General features: G+C 45.7%; 1 protein-coding gene across 4 annotated transcripts in view; it reads left to right on the plus strand.

Moving 5' to 3' along the window:
- The window catches only part of trim2a (tripartite motif containing 2a), a 258,355-nt gene that overhangs the window by 15,386 nt on the left and 222,208 nt on the right, over positions 1-20,761 (plus strand). For all 4 annotated transcript variants that reach the window (XM_063046246.1, XM_063046249.1, XM_063046250.1 and 1 more), the window contains exon 2: positions 3,153-3,331. In XM_063046246.1, coding sequence (XP_062902316.1) covers positions 3,198-3,331 — 134 coding nt within the window. In that variant the 5' untranslated portion in view covers positions 3,153-3,197. The remainder of the gene's footprint in view (positions 1-3,152; positions 3,332-20,761) is intronic.

Below are 20,761 nucleotides of genomic sequence, written 5' to 3' on the forward strand. Positions count from 1 at the left end.
GTTGACTTCAGAAGGAGTAGCGGACCGCAGGACCCAATTTACATCATTGGTGTGCAAGTGGAACAGGTCAAAAGCTTTAAGTTCCTCAGGGTCAATATTACGAATGACCAGACTTGGTCCAACCAAGCAGAGTTCACTACCAAGAAGACCCACCAGTGCCTCTACTTCCTGAGAAAGCTAAAGAAATTTGGCCTGTCCCCTAAACTCTCACTAATTTTTATAGATACACCATAGAAAGCATTCTTCTAGGGTGCATCACAACCTGGTATGGAAGTTGTCCTGTCGAAGACTGAAAGAAACTGCAGAAGATCATGAACACGGCACAACACATCATACAAACTAATCTTCCATCCTTGGACTCACTTTACACTGCTTGCTGTCGGAGCAGTGTTGCCAGGATAATCAAGGACACGACCCACCCAGCCAACACGCTTTTCGTCCCTCTTCCCTCCGGGAGAAGGCTCAGGAGCTTGAAGACTCGTACAGCCAGATCTGGGAACAGCTTCTTTCCAACTGTGATAAGACTGCTGAACGGATCCTGACCCGGATCTGGGCTGTACCCTCCAAATATCCGGACCTGCCTCTTGGTTTTTTTGCACTACCTTACTTTCCGTTTTTCTATTTTCTATTTATGATTTATAATTTCAATTTTTAATATTTACTAGTTTTTACTATTTTTAATATTTAATATTTGTAATCCAGGGAGTGGGAAGCGTAGAATCAAATATCACTGTGATGATTGTACGTTCTAGTATCAATTGTTTGGCGACAATGAAGTATAAGTATAAATTCATCTACATTAGCTGCGCCACTGTCTTCTAGGAGCATGTTGACCATAGTCTTGGGAGAGCGCCCAGGGTTCATCCTCCCATGCTTGGGCTCCCATATGATGACTAGGCTGGCAGGTAGCTCAGGGTACTGTAGATAGTGCCCCACTAGTTGCAGTCTTCTCGCCTCAATTTTAGTGGTGAGCCATCGGTAGGTCGTCATAGAGCTCGATGTTCATCATGTGCTGTCGCCAACTCACGTCAAGAGCCAACTGGAGTATTCGTGAATACAAAACGGACATTTAAAAAAGAGAAGAATGACTTTGTTTGGCCCATAAGAGGCTGCTGCATCTGAGCATGCTGCCGTCTTACTGAAGATATGGATGATTTTGCAATGTTCTTAGTGCAGCAAGATCACAAACACCAATGTGATAAATGGAAAATTGGAGTACTCCCTGTTAAATTTAATTCACCTTTCAGAATTTAAATGCTTCTTGATTAACTTCATTTTGTTTTTGGTGAAGATATTCTGATAATACAACACACACAAAATGCTGCAGGAACTCAGCAGGCCAGGCCACTGTACTTTTTTCCATAGATGCCACCTGGCCTGCTGAGTTCCTTTAACATTTTGTGTGTGTTGCTTGGATTTTCAGCATCTCTTGTTTGTAATATTCTGATAAAGTATGGTCAGGAGAAAGGCTTGAAGTTTAAACCAATGATGATGAAGGAATGAATGGCAGTTTCTAAATTGGGATGCTATGTGACTTTAAGGGAACATGCAGCTGGTGGCATTCCTGTGTAGTTTCTTTTTTCATCATGCTCATAAGGTCATGGATTTGGAAGATGGTCAGAGTGGCCTACGTGAATAGATACGATGAATTTCCTAGGTGGTACACAGTTGATTTCTGGAGGTGAAAGAAACGATTGGGAGGAGTAGCTGTGTTACGCATGATGCTGAGTATCTTGTGTGAGCGGAACTGTGTTTGTCAAAGTGAAGGGTATTCCATTACGCTACTGATGCGTGCCTTGCAGAAGGCAAGCCAGTTACTGAACAATACCCAACTCCGGTTGTGCTTTTGAAGCTACACTGTGTTGCAGGTGAATCCTGCTCGATGGATTGAGCTGAAAGGTCCATTACACACGCCATAACTGTCAGGCCTGGAAAGAGGGGAGGTGAGAGCAGATGGGCCGGAAATAGAGGAAGGATGCGTGAGAGAAGGATCTTTCAAAGTGTCAGAGTAGAAAGCCTCGTGGTGAGAGTAGATACAGCAGAGACAGAGAAGCTAGGAAAAAGAGTCATCCTTGCAGGAGACTGGGTGGAAGGAGCTGTAGTTGAAGTAGCTATGGAAGCATAAACTGGGATGAAAGAAGTTGCACTGATACAGAGCCTATCATGGGATATCTCAAAGTGCTTCATGGTCAGTGGTTCTGTGAAGCATCCTGTTCTAGGGGCAGGGGAGGGGGTTAGGGGAGATAGGGGCAGGCGTAGGGTGGGGGAATGGGGGTTGGTTAGAAGCAGGTGAGGGTAGGGTAGAGGCGGGAGTGGGTGAGGAGTAGGGAGGGGTGGTAGGGGAGTGGGGGAGGAGGGAGTGGTAGGGGAGGGGGCAAGAGTGGAGAGGATGAGTAAGAGGAGAAGGGAGGAGGAGTGGGGAGAAGGGAGAAGTGGAGGAGGAAAGGGAGAGGGGGTAAAGGGAGGGGAGGGAGAAGTGGTGAGAAGAGGAAAGGGGAGAGGGATAGGCAGAAGTGGGGAGTTGATGGAGAGAGGAGGGAAAATGGGGAGGGGGAGTGTGGAGAGAGGAGGGGAGGGGTGTGAGGGTGGAAGTGAGGGGGGAGTGAAGAGTGGATGGGGTGAGGGAGGAGGAGGGGGTATGTGAGATGAGGGAAGGAGAGGGGAGGGAAGGGTTAAGGGGGAAGTAGATAGGGAGGAGGGTGAGGGGGAAGAGAGAGGGGAGGGCTGGAGTGGGGATGGGAGAGGAGATTGGTGGATAGGCAAAATAACTTTTCCTATGAAAGATGCTTCTCGACTTGCTGAGCATCTTCAGTCTCCTTGACTCTGCATCCTACTCTGAATTAGTCAGGGTAATTGCTTACTATTTACTGCTGCTAAAGTTTCTTGTGTTCAGTTTTGGTGCTATGTCCTTTTTTTAACAGCATTTAAATTTGCTCTAGGTTCACACGGACTGATGTGTGAGTCACTAATGATCATGTCCTGAACTTGTCAATGCAGGTTGTCAAATAATTGCTTCAATGATCCCTTATAATCATTATAAACTTACCTGATAGCTACATGGTTTTATTGACTTGAAGTTGTGAGAAAATGTGTTGTCATTTGAATGGAGTATTTTTGAAGTTCATATTTATTGTTCTGTCTCTTCCTTGCAGTGTGCTAGGTGAGGCCAAACTGAACCCACATGTCAGTGCTTTAGGATGGCCAGTGACCGCTCAAGCATTACCAGTCCTGTGGTACGCCAAATTGACAAACAGTTTCTGATCTGCAGTATCTGCCTGGATCATTACAAAATTCCCAAAGTTCTTCCTTGTTTACACACCTTTTGTGAGAGGTAGGTGACACCTTTTCAAATTTGACGGGTTTGTGGAAACCGAAACAAAAACTAAACCTGAAGATCATAAGACAAAGGAGCAGAGTGAGGCCATTTGGCCCATCAAGTCTGCTCTGCCATTCAATCATGAATTATCCTTTCTCCCCTCCTCAGCCCATTCACTGGCCTCTCCCTGTAACCTTTGATGCCCTGGCTAATCAAAAACTTATTAATCTCTGCCGTAGATACACCCAATGACCTGGCCTCCACAGCTGACTGTGGTAACAAATTCCAGAAATTCACCACCCTTTGGTGAAAGAAATTTCTCCGAATCTGTTTTAAATGGACACTTCTCCATCCTGAGGCTGTGCCCTCTTGTCCTAGACTCCCCCACCATGGGAAACATCCTTTATCACATCTACTCTGTCTAGGCATTTCAACATTCAAAAGGTTTCAATGAGATCACCTCTCATCCTTCTAAATTCCAGGGAGTACAGGCACAGAGCCATCAAACAACCCTCACAGGATAGCTCTTCATTCCCGGAATCATCTTTGTGAACCTCCCCTGAATCCTCTCTAATGCCAGCACATTTCTTAGATAAGGAGCCCAAAACTGTTCACAATACTCAGGGTGAGGCCTCACCAGTGCCTTTAAAGCCTCAGCATCACATTTCTGCCCTTGTATTCTAGACCACTTGAAATGAATGCTAACATTGTATTTGCCTTCCTCATCCACTGACTCTCCAGGTTAACTTGCAGGTTGAGTTGGTGGTGAGGAAAACAAGAGGTCTAGATTACAAGAGCAGGAGTGTGATGCTGAGGCTTTATCAGGTACTGGTGAGGCCTCACCTTAAGTATTGTGAACAGTTTTGGGATCCTCATCAAAGAAAAGATGTGCTGGCATTGGAGAGGGTTCAGAGGAGGTTCACAGGGATGATTCTGGGAATGAAAGGGTTATCAGATGAGGAACATTTGATAGCTCTGGGTCTGTACTCGTTGGAATTTAGAAGGATCTCATTGAAATCCTTTTCAAATGTTGAAAAGCCCAGACAGAGTAGATGTGGAAGGGATGTTTCCCATGGTGGGGGAGTCTAGGATAAGAGGGCACAGCAGAGCCTGATAGGTTCTTGATTGGCCACAGCATCAAAGGCTACAGGGAGAAGGCTGGGGAGTGAGGCTGAGGAGGGAAGAAATGGAATAGCCGTGGGTGGAGCAGACTCAATGAGCCAAATGGCCTAATTCTGCTCCTATGTCTTGTGATCTTTACTTTCTCCCTATCAAATTTCAAGTTGAACTTAACCATATTGTGATCACTGTCTTAAGGGTTTCTTTACCGTAAGCTCCCTAATCGCCTCCGGTATTCCTTGTAGAAATTCCTTTCAATATTCCTTGTAGAAATTGCTTCATTACATTTTTGTGAAATTAAAATATCACTAGAATGGTTTGCATAGCATTATTAGGGTGCCAGCGACCAGGGTTCAATTCCCCTGATGTCTGTCAGGAGTTTGTATGTTCATGTGACCACATGGGTTTCCTTGCATCTTGCAACAGTTTACAGGTTAGAAAGGTTATTTGGTCACATTTCTGTTCTGGTGTGTTGAGCCAGAAGGGCTTGATTCAGTGCTGTGTGTCAAAATGAGCAAGGAAGCAGGGAAGAAAATGAATAAATAATGTGCTATCTTAATGATATTTGTTATCATCACATCTGAATTGAAATCATTTGCAAGGTTTATCAGTGTTATCAATTCCAATGATGTATTACAGGGTCTCAGAGCTGCTGGCATTAGTTTCTTTGCTGTGAATATGCTAGCCAATGTGTGCCACAGCATAAACCACTTATGAAATGAATAGTCTGAAGGTAGATGAGTCGCCTGGACTAGATGGTCTATATCCTAGGGTTCGGAAAGAGATAGCTGAAGAGATCGTGGAGGCATTAATAATGATCTTGCAAGAATCATTAGGTTCTGGAATGGTTCCAGAGGACTGAAAAATTGCAAATTCCATTCCAAGAAGGGAGAGAGGCAGAAGAAAGGAAACAATGGGCCAGTTCGTCTGACCTCAGTGGTTGGGAGGATTATTAAGGATGTAGATTCGGGGTACTTGGAGGCACGTGATAAGATAGGCATTAGTCAGCATAGTTTTCTCAAGGGAAAATCTTGCCTGACAATTCTGTTGCAATTCTTTGAAGAAATAATAAACAGGAGAGAGAGAAAAGTGGACGTTGTTTACTTGGATTTTCTGAAGACGTTTGACAAGGTGCCACACGTGAGTCTGCTTAACAATTTAATAGCCCATGGTATTACAAGAAAGATACCAGATTGGATAGAGCATTGGGTGACTGGTAGGAGGCAGAATGGAAATAAAGGGAGCCTTTTCTGGTTGGTTGCCGGTGACTAGTGGTGTTCTATCGGGGCCTGTGTTGGGACCACTTTTTACGTTATATGTCAATAATTTTGATTGTGGAATTAATAGCTTTGTAGCCAAGTTTGCAGACGATATGAAGATAGCTGGAGGGCAGGTAGTTTTGAAGAAGTAGGGAGGCTACAGAAGGACTTGGACAGATTAGGAAAATGTATGGTGTCATGCACTTTGACAGAAGAAATAAAAGTGTAAATTATTTTGTAAATACAGAGTAAGTTCAAAAATCTGAGGTACAAATGGACTTGGAAGTCCTTGTGCACAATTCACTTAAGTTTAATTTGCAGATTGAGTCACTGGTGAGGAAAGCAGATGCCCACCCAACCTCAGTGGAAAAAGCCTGCTTGCATTTACCCTATCCATACCTTACTTAATTTTTATACCTGTATGAAATCTCATTTTAATCAGCTTTGTTCTAAGGAACACAATCCTAACCTCACAAACACGAGGAAATCTGCAGATGCTGGAATTTCAGGCAAAACACATCAAAGTTGCTGGTGAATGCAGCAGGACAGGTAGCATCTCTAGGAAGAGGTACAGTCGACGTTTCGGGCCGAGACCCTTTATGACCCTATATACCTGGGCCACCACTTGCAGTCAATAATGAACTTGTATTCCCAGATCCCTTTGTCTACCACACTCATCGGTGCCCTACCATTCACTGTGTAAGACCTACCCAGCTTGGTCCTACCAAAGTGCAAAACCTCGCTCTTGTCTATATTAAATTTCATCTGCAATTTTCCAGCTGATACAGATCCCTCTGCCTTCCTCGCTGTCCTTTAGACCCCCACTCTTGGTGTCATCTGCAAAATTGCTGTTCGGGTTAACCACATTATCATCTGGGTAATTGATATAGATGCAACAACAAAGGATCCAGCACTGATCCCTGTGACACACAACTAGTCATAGGCCTCCAGTCAGGGAGCCAACCAACTACTCCCACAGAGCCAATATCAAATCCAATTTGCTACTCCATCTTGAATTCAGAGTGACTAAACCTTCTTGACCTGCCTCCAACGTGGGACTATGTCAAATGGTTTACCAAAGTCTGTGTAGACACCATCAACTGCCTTGCCTTCATCTACTTTTCTGGTAAGTTCTTTGAAAAACTACATTAGATTGGTTAAACATGACCTACCACACGAAGCCATGCTGACTATCCTTCATCGGTCTGTGTCTAATATATATATATATACACACTAGACAACGGGGTGACTCGTTGGGGCACCCTTTGAGAGAAGGGTAGTGCAGTCTGATGTGACCAGAATGAACATTAAATTTTTCTGAATGCTATTGATATCGCTTTGCTTTGGAAACTGAAGTAGAAAACCTCAGTTTATTAAGAAGAACGATGCTTAGCAAAGCAAATATAGCTCCTCCTCGTTTAACGAAGGACACTTTTAATGGCATCATTTCTGGTTTATCTGCCACCCTTGTGCCTCTTGTCATTCTAGAGACGTGCAGTCCTTTCATCCCCCATCTCTTCATCTCTTCTGTTGTTTGTCTCTGATCCTGGAGATGTGCATGCCTCTCCTCCTCTGTCTTTTCTTCTTATCTTTTTTTGTCCTCACTGTTTGATCCTGGAGTCGTGCGGCCCTGGCCTCATCCGATTCTTGTTCTCACCCTCTCCTTGCTGCTTCCTGACGATGTTTGGCATCATCTCTTGACCATAATGTTTCCACACAGCATAATTAGGCTGACCATTTTTTTTTACCCTAATGCTGGATAGAAGATACGAAGCGGTAACACCAAAGGATGCTGATTATTCTTGATGATAACCATATAACAATTGCAGCCCGGAAACAGGCCATCTCGGCCCTTCTAGTCCATGCCGAACTCTTACTCTCACCTAGTCCCACTGACCTGCACTCAGCCCATAACACTCCATTCCTTTCCTGTCCATATAGCTATCCAAATTAACTTTAAACGACAACATCGTACCTGCCTCAACCACTTCTGCTGGAAGCTCATTCGACACAGCTACCACTCTCTGAGTAAAGAAGTTCCCCCTCATGTTACCCCTAAGCTTTTGCCCTTTAACTCTCAGTTCATGACCTCTTGTTTGAATCTCCCCCATTCTCAATGGAAAAAGCCTATCCACATCAACTCTATCAATCCCCCTCATAATTTTAAATACCTCTATCAAGACCCCCTCAACCTTCTACGTTCCAAAGAATAAAGACCTAACTTGCTCAGCCTTTCTCTGTAACTTAGGAGATGAAACCCAGGCAACATTTTAGTAAACCTCCTCTCTACTCTCCCAATTTTATTGACATCTTTCCTATAATTCGGCGACCAGAACTGTACACAATATTCCAAATTTGGCCTTACCAATGCCTTATACAATTTCAACATTACATCCCAAATCCTGTACTCAATGCTCTGATTAAGAAAGGCCAGCATACCAAAAGCTTTCTTCACCACCCTATCCACATGAGATTCCACCTTCAGGGAACTATGCACCATTGTACCAAGATCCCTCTATTCTACAGCATTCTTCAATGCCCTACCATTTACCATGTATGTCCTATTTTGATTAGTCCTACCAAAATGTAGCACCTCACATTTTTCAGCATTAAACTCCATCTGTCATCTTTCAGCCCACGCTTCTATTTGTCCTAAATCTCTCTGCAAGCTTTGAAAACCTATCTCATCATCCACAACACCACCTATCTTGGTATCATCTGCATATTTACTAATCCAATTTACCACCCCATCATCCAGATCATTAATATATATGACAAACAACTTTGGACCCAGTACAGATCCCTGAGGCACACCGCTACACACCGTCCTCCAATCTGACACACAGTTATCCACCACTACTCTGGCATCTCCCATCTAGCCACTGCTGAATCTATTTTACTACTTCGATATTAATGCCTAACGATTGAACCTTCCTAACTAACCTTCCGTGTGGAACCTTGTCAAAGGCCTTACTGAAGTCCATATAGACAACATCCACGCTTTACCCTCATCAACTTTCTTAGTAACCTCATCAAAAAATTCAATAAGATTTGTCAAACATGACCTTCCACGCACAAATCCATGTTAACTGTTCCTAATCAGACCCTGTCTATCCAGATAATTCTATATACCATCTCTAAGAATACCCTTCATCAATTTACCCACCACTGACATAAAACTCACAGGCCGATAATTGCCAGGTTTACCTTTAGAACCCTTTAAAAACAATGGAACCACATGAGCAATACGCCAATCCTCCCGCACCATCCCCGTTTCTAATGACATTTGGAATATTTCTGTCAGAACCCCTGCTATTTCTACACTAACTTCCCTCAAGGTCCTAGGGAATATCTTGTCTGGACCTGGAGATTTATCCAGTTTTATATTCCTTAAAAGCACCAGTACTTCCTTTTCTTTAATTGTCATACTCTCCATAACTACCCTTCTTGTTTCCTTTACCTTACACAATTCAATATCCTTCTCCTTAGTGAATACCGAAAAGAAATTGCTCAAAATCTCCCCCATCTCTTTTAGCTCCGCACATAGCCGTCCACTCTGATTCTCCAAGGGACCAATTTTATCCCTCACTATCCTTTTGCCACTACCATAACTGTAGAAACCCTTTGGATTTATTTTCACCTTACTTGCCAAAGCAGCCTCGTATTTTCTTTTAGCTTTTCTAATTTATTTCTTAAGACTCTTTTTACATTCTTTATATTCCTCGAGTACCTCATTAACTCCAAGCTGCCTATATTTATTGAAGATCCCTCTCTTTTTCCGAACCAAGTTTCCAATATCTCTTGAAAACTATGGCTCTCTCAAACTTTTAACCTTTCCTTTCAACCTAACAGGAACATAAAGATTCTGAACCCTCAAAATTTCACCTTTAAATGACCTCCATTTCTCTGATACATCCTTCCCATAAAACAAATTGTCCCAATCTACTCATTCTAAGTCCTTTCGCATCTCCTCAAAGTTAGCCTTTCTCCAATCAAAAATCTCAACCCTGGGTCCAGACCTATCCTTCTCCATAATTATATTGAAACTAATGGTATTGTGATCAACATTTTTTGATGTGGTTGGCGCTCTCCTGAATGGATGTGATATAGTCTGCAACAAAGGGTTTTATGGATGTCTCGAAGTACGTCATTACAATAAGATTTAATTATCTCTTATTGATGGGTGGCTGTGAGATCTGTCCCAATCCTGCACATGCTGATGGTGATTAGCAGAATGTGACCCCTCGAAATAGAGCTGCCTTGCCCTTTTGCTCCGGTAGGTGTCACTGCTGAGGCTGGCCGTGCGCATGCGTCGGGCTGTTGCGTCCCGATTTCCATGATAGCGGATCGGCTCTCGGGTGAAAGGGAGCCTGTTGATTTTTGCGAATGAGCAATTTTATAGGAATAACCCTGAACTTTGCCTGCGTTCTGTAACTGGCACATTTTAATTCGATTTAGCCAAAAAAAGTCATAGTCATACTTTATTGATCCCAGGGAAGATTGGTTTTCGTTACAGTTGCACCATAAATAATAGTCATAGAACCATAAATAGTTAAATAGTAATATGTAATTTATGCCAGGAAATTATGAAATAAGTCCAGGACCAGCCTATCGGCACAGGGTGTCTGACCCTCCAAGGGAGGAGTTGTAAAGTTTGATGGCCACAGGTAGGAATGACATCCTATGACGCTCTGTGCTGCATCTTGGAGGAATGAGTCTCTGGCTGAATGTACTCCTGTGCCCACCCAGTACATTCTGTAGTGGATGGGAGACATTGACCAAGATGGCATGCAACTTAGACAGCATCCTCTTTTCAGACACCACCGTGAGAGAGTCCAGTTCCATCCCCACAACATCACTGGCCTTACGAATAAGTTTGTTGATTCTGTTGGTGTCTGCTACCCTCAGCCTGCTGCCCCAGCACACAACAGCAAATATGATAGCACTGGCCACCACAGACTCGTAGAACATCCTCAGCATCGTCCGGCAGATGTTAAAGGACCTCAGTCTCCTCAGGAAGTAGAGATGGCTCTGACCCTTCTTGTAGACAGCCTCAGTGTTCTTTGACCAGTCCAGTTTATTGTCAATTCGTATCCCCAGGTATTTGTAATTATTTGTAATCCTCCACCAGGTCCACACTGGGGTCACCGGTACCTTAGCTCTCTTCAGGTCTACCACCAGCTCCTTAGTCTTTTTCACATTAAGCTGCAGATAATTCTGCTCACACCATGTGACAAAGTTTCCTACTGTAGCCCTGTACTCAACCTCATCTCCCTTGCTGATGCATCCAACTATGGCACAGTCATCTGAAAACTTCTGAAGATGACAAGACTCTGTGCAGTAGTTGAAGTCTGATGTGTAAATGGTGAAGAGAAAGGGAGACAAGACAGTCCCCTGTGGAGCCCCAGTGCTACTGATCACTCTGTCGGACACACAGTGTTGCAAGCACACATACTGTGGTGTGCCAGTCAGGTAATCAAGAATCCATGAGGCCAGGGGAGCATCCACCTGCATCGCTGTCAGCTTCTCCCCCAACAGAGCAGGGCGGATGGTGTTGAACGCACTGGAGAAGTCAAAAAACGTGACCCTCACAGTGCTCGCTGGCTTGTCCAGGTGGGCGCTGTAATGCACCGTTTGCGCTAATTGGAGGTCACAAACAGACAGAGCATGAGAATTTTAGTAGTGTGTGTATGGTATGGTATGGTATGAACAACCTCAATCTTCCAATCCTCTGGCACCTCCTATGTGGAGCATTTGATGACTCTATGCTTCTACTCATGGGAATTCAAAAGAATGAGGGGGGATCTCATTGAAACCTATTGAATATTGAAAGGTCTTGATAAAATGAAGAGATTGTTTCGTATGGTAGACAAGTCTAGAAACGAGGGAACAGCCTCGAATAGAGGGATGTCCATTTAGTAGATTAGAAGGAATTTCTTTAGCTAGAGAGTGATGAATCTGTGGAATCTATCATTCATTCTTCAGGAAACTCCCTGTTTTCATGAATGTTTGTAAAGAAAAGGAATTTCAGGGTGGATAGTGTATATATTTTTCTGGCATTAAATATACCTCTTGAAACCTATTGAATTGGTTGAGTTACGGGGTATATTTAAGGAAGGTGTTGTTTATAGATTTTTGATTAGTCTGGGCAGGAAGGGATATAGGAAGAAGGCAGGAGATTGGGGCTGAGAGGAAAATGGATCAGCCATGATGAAATGGCAGAGCAGACTTGATGTGCGAAATGGCCTAATTTTGCACCTATATCTTGTGGTCTTATGGTCTTGAGCAACACACAAATGCTGGAAGAGCTCAGAGGATCAGCAGCATCGATGGAGGGAAATGAACAGTTTAGGGCAGAGATGCTGAAGAATATACAAAAGTGTAATATGAAAGTCGTTTGTCTTCCTACAGTGGCATTGCAACCTGCTGAGTGATCCCACCAAGGATCAGAATCACTGACATGTGTTATCAAATTTGTCATTTTGTCACAGCAGTATAGTGCAATACATATAAGTTACAATAAGAATATATATACTGTAGTCGCACGCAAACACGTTACTGAAGATACACACGGAGGCAGAGAGCGCTGAACTCAGAATGCCTTTACTGATTCAAAACCGTGCGCTTAAATCTCCCCTCCCGTGGGCCCCTGCGACCCGCGGGGTGGACTGTCCCCGGAAGGTCCGCCCCGAGCGGGTAGTTCCAAACGCGCTATCGTGTGACTGCCCTCAGCTCCCGATGGCGGTTCGAGTCTCGCGTGTGTGGGCCGCCACACCACAACCCCCCCCCCAAAGAAATGTCCATCGGGGGAGTGGAGCCCCCAGTCTGTGTGCCTTGCCTGGGTGGCCGGCCTTGCCGGTGCAGTGCGGGTACCCCCCCGGTTGCTCAGTGTCCCAAGTGTGCCGGTTTGAGGCAGTCCACTGTAGAAGTCTCTTCCCAGCCACCCACCTCCACGACACACGTGGTTCCATTGTGCCGGATCACCTTGAAGGGTCCCTCGTACGGCCGCTGTAGAGGTGACCTGTGCATGCCCCTGCGAATAAAAACATACTCACAGTCTCGGAGGTCTTTAGGGGTGAAGGCTGACCATGCCTGGCGGTCGGGTCCGGTACCAGGATCCCATGATGCGTGCCGCCGCTGGCACGAACCGATGATAAAAGTTGGCCATCCCTATGAACTCCTGCAGGCCCTTGACTGTGTGGGGCTTTGGGGAACTGGCGGATGGCCTGGACCTTGTCCAGTAAGGGAACTGTGCCATGTCGGTTGACTCTGTGGCCCAAGAAGTCGATCTCTGTCAGCCGGTACTGGCACTTCGCCAGATTGATTGCCAGTCCGTGGTCGCTCAGGCATTGGCAGAGCTGGCACAAATGTGCCACGTGCTCTTGGTGCAAACTGCTGGCCACCAGGATATCGTCCAAGAAAATGAAAACGAAATCCAGGCCGTGTGCCGCCGAGTCCATGAGTCTTGAAAGTTTGGGCTGCATTCTTGAGACCAAAAGGCATCCTCAGGAATTCGAACAAGCCGAACAGGGTGGTAAAGGCTGTCTTGGGCACGTCGTTGGGGTGCACTGGGATCTGATGGTATCCCCTGACCAGGTCAATTTTCAAGAAGATGGTCGTGCAGGTTTGCCGTGAAGTCCTGGATGTGGGGTACCAGGTGTCTGTTGGCGGTTGTGGCGTCATTGAGCCTTCTGTAGTCTCCGCAGGGCCTCCATCCTCCTGCGGACTTGGGCACCATGTGCAGTGGGGATGCCCACGGGCTGTCTAAGCGGCGTATGATTCCCACCTCTTCCATCTTACAGAACTCCTGTTTGGCGAGGTGGAGCTTGTCTGGTGGGAGCCTGCGAGCTCGGGCGTGCAGCGGCGGTCCTTGCGTGGGGATGTCGTGCTGCACGCCGTGCTTGGGGTCGGCCATGGAGAACTGCAGGGTGACTATGGAGGGGAATTCTGCCAACACCCTGGCGAATTCGTTACCCGAGAGGGTCACAGAATCCAGGTGGAGGGCTGATGGCTTGGCTCTCTGAGCTGGAAAGTCTGGAATGTCTGGGCGTGGACCAAATGCTGGCCGTTTAGGTTGACCAGGAGGCAGTTGGCTCGTAGGAAATCTGCCCCTAGTAGTGGCTGTGACACCACTGCCAATATGAAAGTCGAAGTGAAAAGGCTGGACCTGAAATGCAGTGAGATAGTACGTCCGAATACTGGTGCCATTTGCAGCGGTGAGTTTGGGGCCTGGGACCGCGTTACAAGTGTCCATGTTCGGGCGGGGGGAGTACGCTGACTTCGGGCCCGATGTTTACCAGGAAGCGCCGCCCGGAGTGTCGGTCCCAAAGGTACAGGAGGCTGTCTCGGTGGCCAGCCGTCATAGCCATTAACTACGGCTGGCCCTGGCATTTCCCGGAAAAGCACATGGACGTCAGCGGCGCGCGCCTGAGCCCCATCTTTGGTGATAGAAACACTATCGTTCTGAGCTTTCGTCTTTCTCCCCCGTGGGTCTCGACGGCTTCGGTTGCGGGGCCTGGGCTTTGGGGCGCATGATCTTGGCTAGGCCAGTGTAGGCTGCTCCACATTGCTTGCTGTGCCAAAGGACGTCTGCTTTAGCTGCGACCCTGTGTGGGTCGCTGAAATCCTCACTCGTGAGGAGGAGGCAAATGTCCTCTGGCATTTGCTCGAGGAACAACTGTTCACATAAAAGGCATGACTTATGCCGTCCATGAGCACCAGCATATCATCCATGAGCTCGGATGGCGTGTGGTTGCCCAGGCCGTCCATGTGTAGGAGCCGCGCGGCCCGTTCGCAGAGGGAGAGTCCGAAGGTACGGATCAGGAGCGCCTTAAGCTTAGTGTACCTGTTCTCCATTGGTGGCTGGTGTAGGAAGTCGATGATCCGGCCTGCCGTCTCCTGGTCGAGTGTGCTGACCACGTAGTAGTACTGCGTGGCATCAGCTGTAATGTCGCTGATATTGAACTGGGTCTCAGCCTGCTCGAACCAAACGTGGGGCTGAGTGGCCCAGAAAGTCGGGAGCTGCAGAGAGGCTGCGCTGTGTGAGTTGCTCGAACTCATGGCTGGTCGCTGAGTTGCCAGCTCCCGATGCCGTCTGTAACGTCGGGGTCACCAATGTAGTCACGCGCAAACATGCTATTGAAGAAACACACGGAGGCAGAGAGAGCTGAACTCAGAATGCCTTTACTGATTCAAAATCGTGCACTTAAATCTCCCCTCCCATGGGCCTCTGCGACCCGCAGGGCGGTTGTGACGTCAAACTGTCCCCAGAAGGTCTGCCCTGAGTGGGTAGTTCCAAACGCGCTACCGCATGTCTGCCCGCGGCTCCCGATGGCAGTTCGAGTCCTGCGTGTGCGGGCCGCAACAATATAAAAAATGAGTAAATACATTTGATTCCAGTTAAACTGGGATCAGTATGCTTTGGCCCAATTAAATGGCTGCCACAATTAGCCAAAGTTTCATGGAAATAGTTAAATAGTGAAAAGGTATAAAAAGGACAAATTCCCATTTTACTGAGCAACAATTTATGTATTTAAATGAAATACACAACAAATTAGATCACTATAATACCTCTACATTACTATAAAACTGTATTAATTCCAAATAGTTATCATGCAGGAATTAATCTGCTGTGTTTCTTTGACTGTAAATGAACAAAATCAGTGCAGACACCTAGTGCAGCTAATGTACTGCCTTCATACAATGCTTTTGACGAGATCTGCCAAATCTTCATTTTCATTTAACATTCAAGATTATAATTCCTAACTTGTTGAGTAGTGAAATCTTTCCATTTTCATTTCTAGTCATTTTTTGGCACCTTCAAGCCTGAATGCTTGAAACCGTGTGAGCACAACAGTTCTGAATTGTCTTCCTGCTTATTTCTGTCAGTGACTTCCCACATCCCACCTGAGGAGCAATCCACTCTCCTGCCTGGTTTCCAACTGCTCAAAGAGAAGTGAAGAAAGAAAGAAATATTTTTCTCACAGATTTGATTGAATTGATTGAAGTAGCGACTTAGATGATGATGAGTGCAGTGTGCCAGCTGCCACCTACGTGAACTTTAGCAAGGCTTTTTTTTGTGATCGGCTCCCATGTGGCTAGTCTGGAAGGTTAGATGACATGGTAATGAGCTAGCCAATTGGAAATAAAATTGGCTGGTGGAAGAAGACATGGTGGTTTTGGAGAAGCTTTACTCAGATTGGAGGCCTTTGACCAGTTTATGCTATAGAGATTGTTGTTGAGTTATCGATATTAATGAATTGTATACTAATTATATAGCATAATTACTAAGTTTCCACATGACCCCAAAATTCTTGGTGTGGTGGACAGTCAAAAAGGTTATCTAAAGTTATACCAGATTAACTGGGGAAGTACATCAAGGAACACACATCAAAGTTGCTGGTGAACGCAGCAGGCCAGGCAGCATCTGTAGGAAGAGGTGCAGTCGACGTTTCAGGCCGAGACCCTTCGTCAGGACTAACTGAAGGAAGAGTGAGTGAGGGATTTGAAAATTGGAGGGGGAAGGGGAGATCCAAAATGATAGGAGAAGACAGGAGGGGGAGGGATAGAGCCAAGAGCTGGACAGGTGATAGGCAAAAGGGATACGAGAGGATCATGGGACAGGAGGTCCGGGAAGAAAGACAAGGGGGGGGGACCCAGAGGATGGGCAAGAGGTATATTCAGAGGGACAGAGGGAGAAAAAGGAGAGTGAGAGAAAGAATGTGTGCATAAAAATAAGTAACAGATGGGGTATGAGGGGGAGGTGGGGCCTTAATGGAAGTTAGAGAAGTCGATGTTCATGCCGTCACGTTGGAGGCTACCCAGACGGAATATAAGGTGTTGTTCCCCCAACCTGAGTGTGGCTTCATCTTTACAGTAGAGGAGGCTGTGGATAGACATGTCAGAATGGGACAGTACATCCAGGAGTGGCAGCTTGAATTCTACTCAGACAAATGTGAAGTGTTACATTTTATGAAGTTAATTTGGGACAGGACATGCACAGTGTGTGACAGGCTCTGGGGTGTGTAGTAAAACAGACCTGAGGGCTGTATTTCCCGGAAAATAGCGATGCAGATAGGCAAAGTGGTGAAGGTTTATTGGCAAGCTTGCTTCAATGGACGGGGCATTGAGTTTGAGTTGGAATGTCATATTACAGCTGGGTGAAACAGTACCTGCAATATTATTTACAGTTCTCATTACCATACTATGATCATAAGACATAGGAGCAGAATTAGGCAATTCAGCCCATCGAATTTGCTCCACTACTCCATCATGGCTGATCCCTGATCCCACTCGACTCCATACACCTGCCTTCTCACCATATCCTTTGACCGATCAACTTCCTCCTTAAATATACCCACGGACTTGGCCTCGTGTCAAGTCTGTGGTAGAGCATTCCACAGATTCACTACCTTCTGGCTAAAAAAATTCCTCCTTACCTCTGATCTAGAGGGTCATCCCTCAATTTTGAGGCTGGGCCCTCTAGTTCTGGATAATCCACCATAGGACACATCCTCTCCACATCCACCCGATCTAGTCCTTTCAACATTCGGTAGGTTTCAATGTCTTAGTGGTTGGGTGGTGTGAGTGTCATAGAAACTGGTGATCTCCTGGGATTTTCACGCAAAAGAGTCTCTAGACGTTACAGAGCATGGTCCAAAAGCAAAAGCCATCCAGTGAGTGAAAACACCTTGTTAATGGGAGAGGTCAGAGGAGAATGGCCAGATTGGTTCAAGCTGCCTGTAAAGTGACAGTAACTTCACTTATCACGCCTCACAACAGGGGTGTGCAGAACAGCATCTCTGAATGCAGAACACATCAAACCTTGAAGTGGATGGGCTACAGCAACAGAAGATCAAAACGGTACACTTAGTGGCCACTTTATTAGATCCAGGAGGTACCTGTAACTTCCAGCTGTCACCTGTTTGCACAACAGGGGGGCAAATGAGTTGTCTTTCAATCTTCAGAATATCACCATGTTGACTTTTTTTTTGGACAAAGGGTTGCCCAGAATTATTTATGTGAATAGTTCAGGGATGCAAAGGAGAGTTTGACTATAAATGTGGTTAATGAGGAACTACACACTTTGTAGTGTACACTATATGCCATGTGCCACCTCTGTCATCTCATCTGGTCTTAAAAGGAAAAATTATATAAGTTTTTAAATGCATTTTGGGGAGCAGTTAGTGAAATGGCAGTGGTCAGAATTGATTTGAGACTTGGATGTTGAATATGAATGAAAGCACATAATTACACCCATGAGAGCAGTTCTGGTATATGTCCGAGATTTTATTTGAGGATGGACGTTCTATATCTCAGTGAGGACTCTCATGTTCAAATGTGTAGATGTTGCTTCTCCGAGAAGTATGGGTACAAGCTTAGGCTCCAATAAACAGAATCAGGTTTATTATCACTGTCAAGTCGGATTTCTTTTTGTTCTTTGAACATGTTCAGCTTCCCCACTTGAAAGGGATTGAATGCATCTACCTGAAGGTTTTTTAACTAGATTCCACTCAATGACCAAACAACTTTTCCTTTTTCCTCCTTTTTATTTTTCGCAAGTGCGGCAATTTGATAGTTCCATTAGCTCCATCAACCAATTGCCATTAGACATTAGTCACCAGACATTAGACACTAGTCATAAGTGATAAGTCATAAGACAAGTTATTAGTTATCAGGTGAAAAACTGGCTACCTCTCTGGACTTTGTAGACTGATTCTAACCTGCACCTCTCTGCTCCCTCATAGGATTGATATATCTTCAAACGGGGCATGCGTTCCTGAAGGTTCCTGAGCTCTTCTTAAACCTCGCGCCATTTCCCAGAAGCGCCTGCCTGCAATGATCCCCGTAACACAAAGCTAACACTGACCCAAAACACAATGACAGCAGTGCTCTTTTCCATGAAACAGTCTCTAAAGTTATTTAAAGTTCAGCATCTTACCGCAGATTTCAATGCTGTTCCCAGACTGCAGCTGTGATGCTGCTGGGTCTTCCCGATGTTCCGGGCAGAAGCAGCACTCAGGCAATGAGTTCTATCTGGTCTATCAGTGGATTTTTGCTATTACTTTTAAATTTTATTTTCTTTTGCCTCTAGGTCCCAATACTTTCTCGAAACTCTAGTTTGACTTGACACCTCCCACTTGCTCTTCCCATGGAAACACTGGGGAGATCGCCAGCTCAAAGGCAAACTTGTTGGTCCCAGTTCAGTGTTCTTACGATATATTGTTGACTTTCCATCTGTTCCTCAGCAGGTAGTAAGACAACCAGCCACCTGACGTCCCTGTGAAGGATGGTGGCTTGGATCCTGTCTTTTTTTTTTCCCCTTCAGAGACTGGATGCCTTGTTACTTTCAGAGCTTTTGTCACAGGAACACTGTAGCTTGGGAAGATCCTGACGTTGACGTCCCTCATGATACCTTCGCTGTCTGGATTAGTATTGACGACTCTGCCAAGCTTGAAATGTCCTCTCAGTGCATTTTGGTCACTTAACCAGATGATATCCCCCAACAGTGATGTCTCTCTGTGCAGTATGCCACTTGCTCCTGACAAACAAATTAGGACCAGCGAATTGGCTCTAGCACGTCCAGAACTTGGTCGCCTCTACCTGCAATACTCGGAGTCTTTTGTAGGGGTAGCTGGAAAATTCAAAGGTTTTGAAATCCCCGCTTTGAGATGCTCGACCGAGTAGAAGAGTGTTGGGTGTGACATACTGAATACAGTCTTCCTGGCTCTGTACCCTGGCGTCAATTGGGCACTCATTGGCAAGGTTGGCTGCTATGTGAAAAGTTGTCTGGAACTCGCTGTAACTGAGCCCAGACTCCTTCCCAAGACTCTGGAGTGCTCGCTTTACAATGTGTACAGCGGCTTCTGCAGCACCATTCCTGTGTGGAGAATCAGGAAGATGGATTTTCCACATCCACTCTGTTCCATTACTTGCCGCCGTCTCCTGCAGGGCTGCTTCGTTCAGACTGTCCAAGAATCTGTACAGCTCCTCCAAGACTGGCTTTGCTCCAATGAAATGGGTGCCTGGATCTGACCAGATCTTTCTTGGATGTCCCCTGTTTGCTGTGAACCTTTGATAGGCAATCAAGAATCCTTCAGTTGACAGGGTGTTTACCAACTCTGTGTGGATGGCTCTGCTGGCCGTGCAGCAAAAGACTACTCCCCAGACTTCAAGCGTTACTCTTTTCCTGACGTCATCTTTTACTTGGTAGGGTCTGAAGAGGTCCACTGTTGTGAACTGGAACAGTGCAGCAGGTTCAGTTCTTTCTGGCAAGTCATCCATTACTTGTTGACATTTCCTTGCTTTTGCCTTCCTGCAGAGCATGCAGCCATCGACAACTTTTTGGGCAATTTTCCTTCCCCTTATGACCCATGCCTTTCTTCTCATCTTGAGCAAGGTTCTGGCCATTCCGTCATGACTCTCATTGTGGGCCTCCCGAGTTAACAATGTGGACACCCAGGTATCATAGGGCAAGATGGGGACACCAACTTGATCTTCCTTGAAGATTTGCACTCGGCCACCGCAAACCAACAGCCCAGAATCTTGATTTTTGTAGACTACCAGCCTGTCTGTAGTGGTGCTTGGGAAGGTTGTGCCCTCTTGTGCTGTTAGAAAAACGTCTCTTAGAGCATCTTCTTGTTCCCTTACCGAGTTGACTCCTGCCAAAGAAACTGCCTCTCACTTTGGACTGTCCACGGCTTGATTTTGTCCAATTAACTTTGTTGCTGCTCTCTAGATCCATGCATCTGTTTTGACTAGTTGAGTTAGAACACTGAACCGCTTGATGTCCACAAAGCTTCGGATGGCTGACGCTGCAGGCAGTCTCCATTGTTCTGTTTTGAACTGGTACTGTTTCTGTGCTCGTTCCTGTTTCTTTGCCTTGGTGTCAAAGCAACAAGAAATGCCTTCTTTTGCAACTTGTTGATGCTTTCCCTGGCAGTGGCTGCTAGTTCTTTGGCTGATTTCATCGGCCACTCATTCACTGGCAAACTCAAAAATTTGGCGCATTTTGCCACTCTGAGTCTTCATCCAGGTTTTGAGGGCTGGCTCCTCTGGTGATCACATT

The sequence above is a fragment of the Mobula hypostoma genome, chromosome 4 (assembly GCF_963921235.1).
Source record: "Mobula hypostoma chromosome 4, sMobHyp1.1, whole genome shotgun sequence".
Lineage (NCBI taxonomy): Eukaryota > Metazoa > Chordata > Chondrichthyes > Myliobatiformes > Myliobatidae > Mobula > Mobula hypostoma.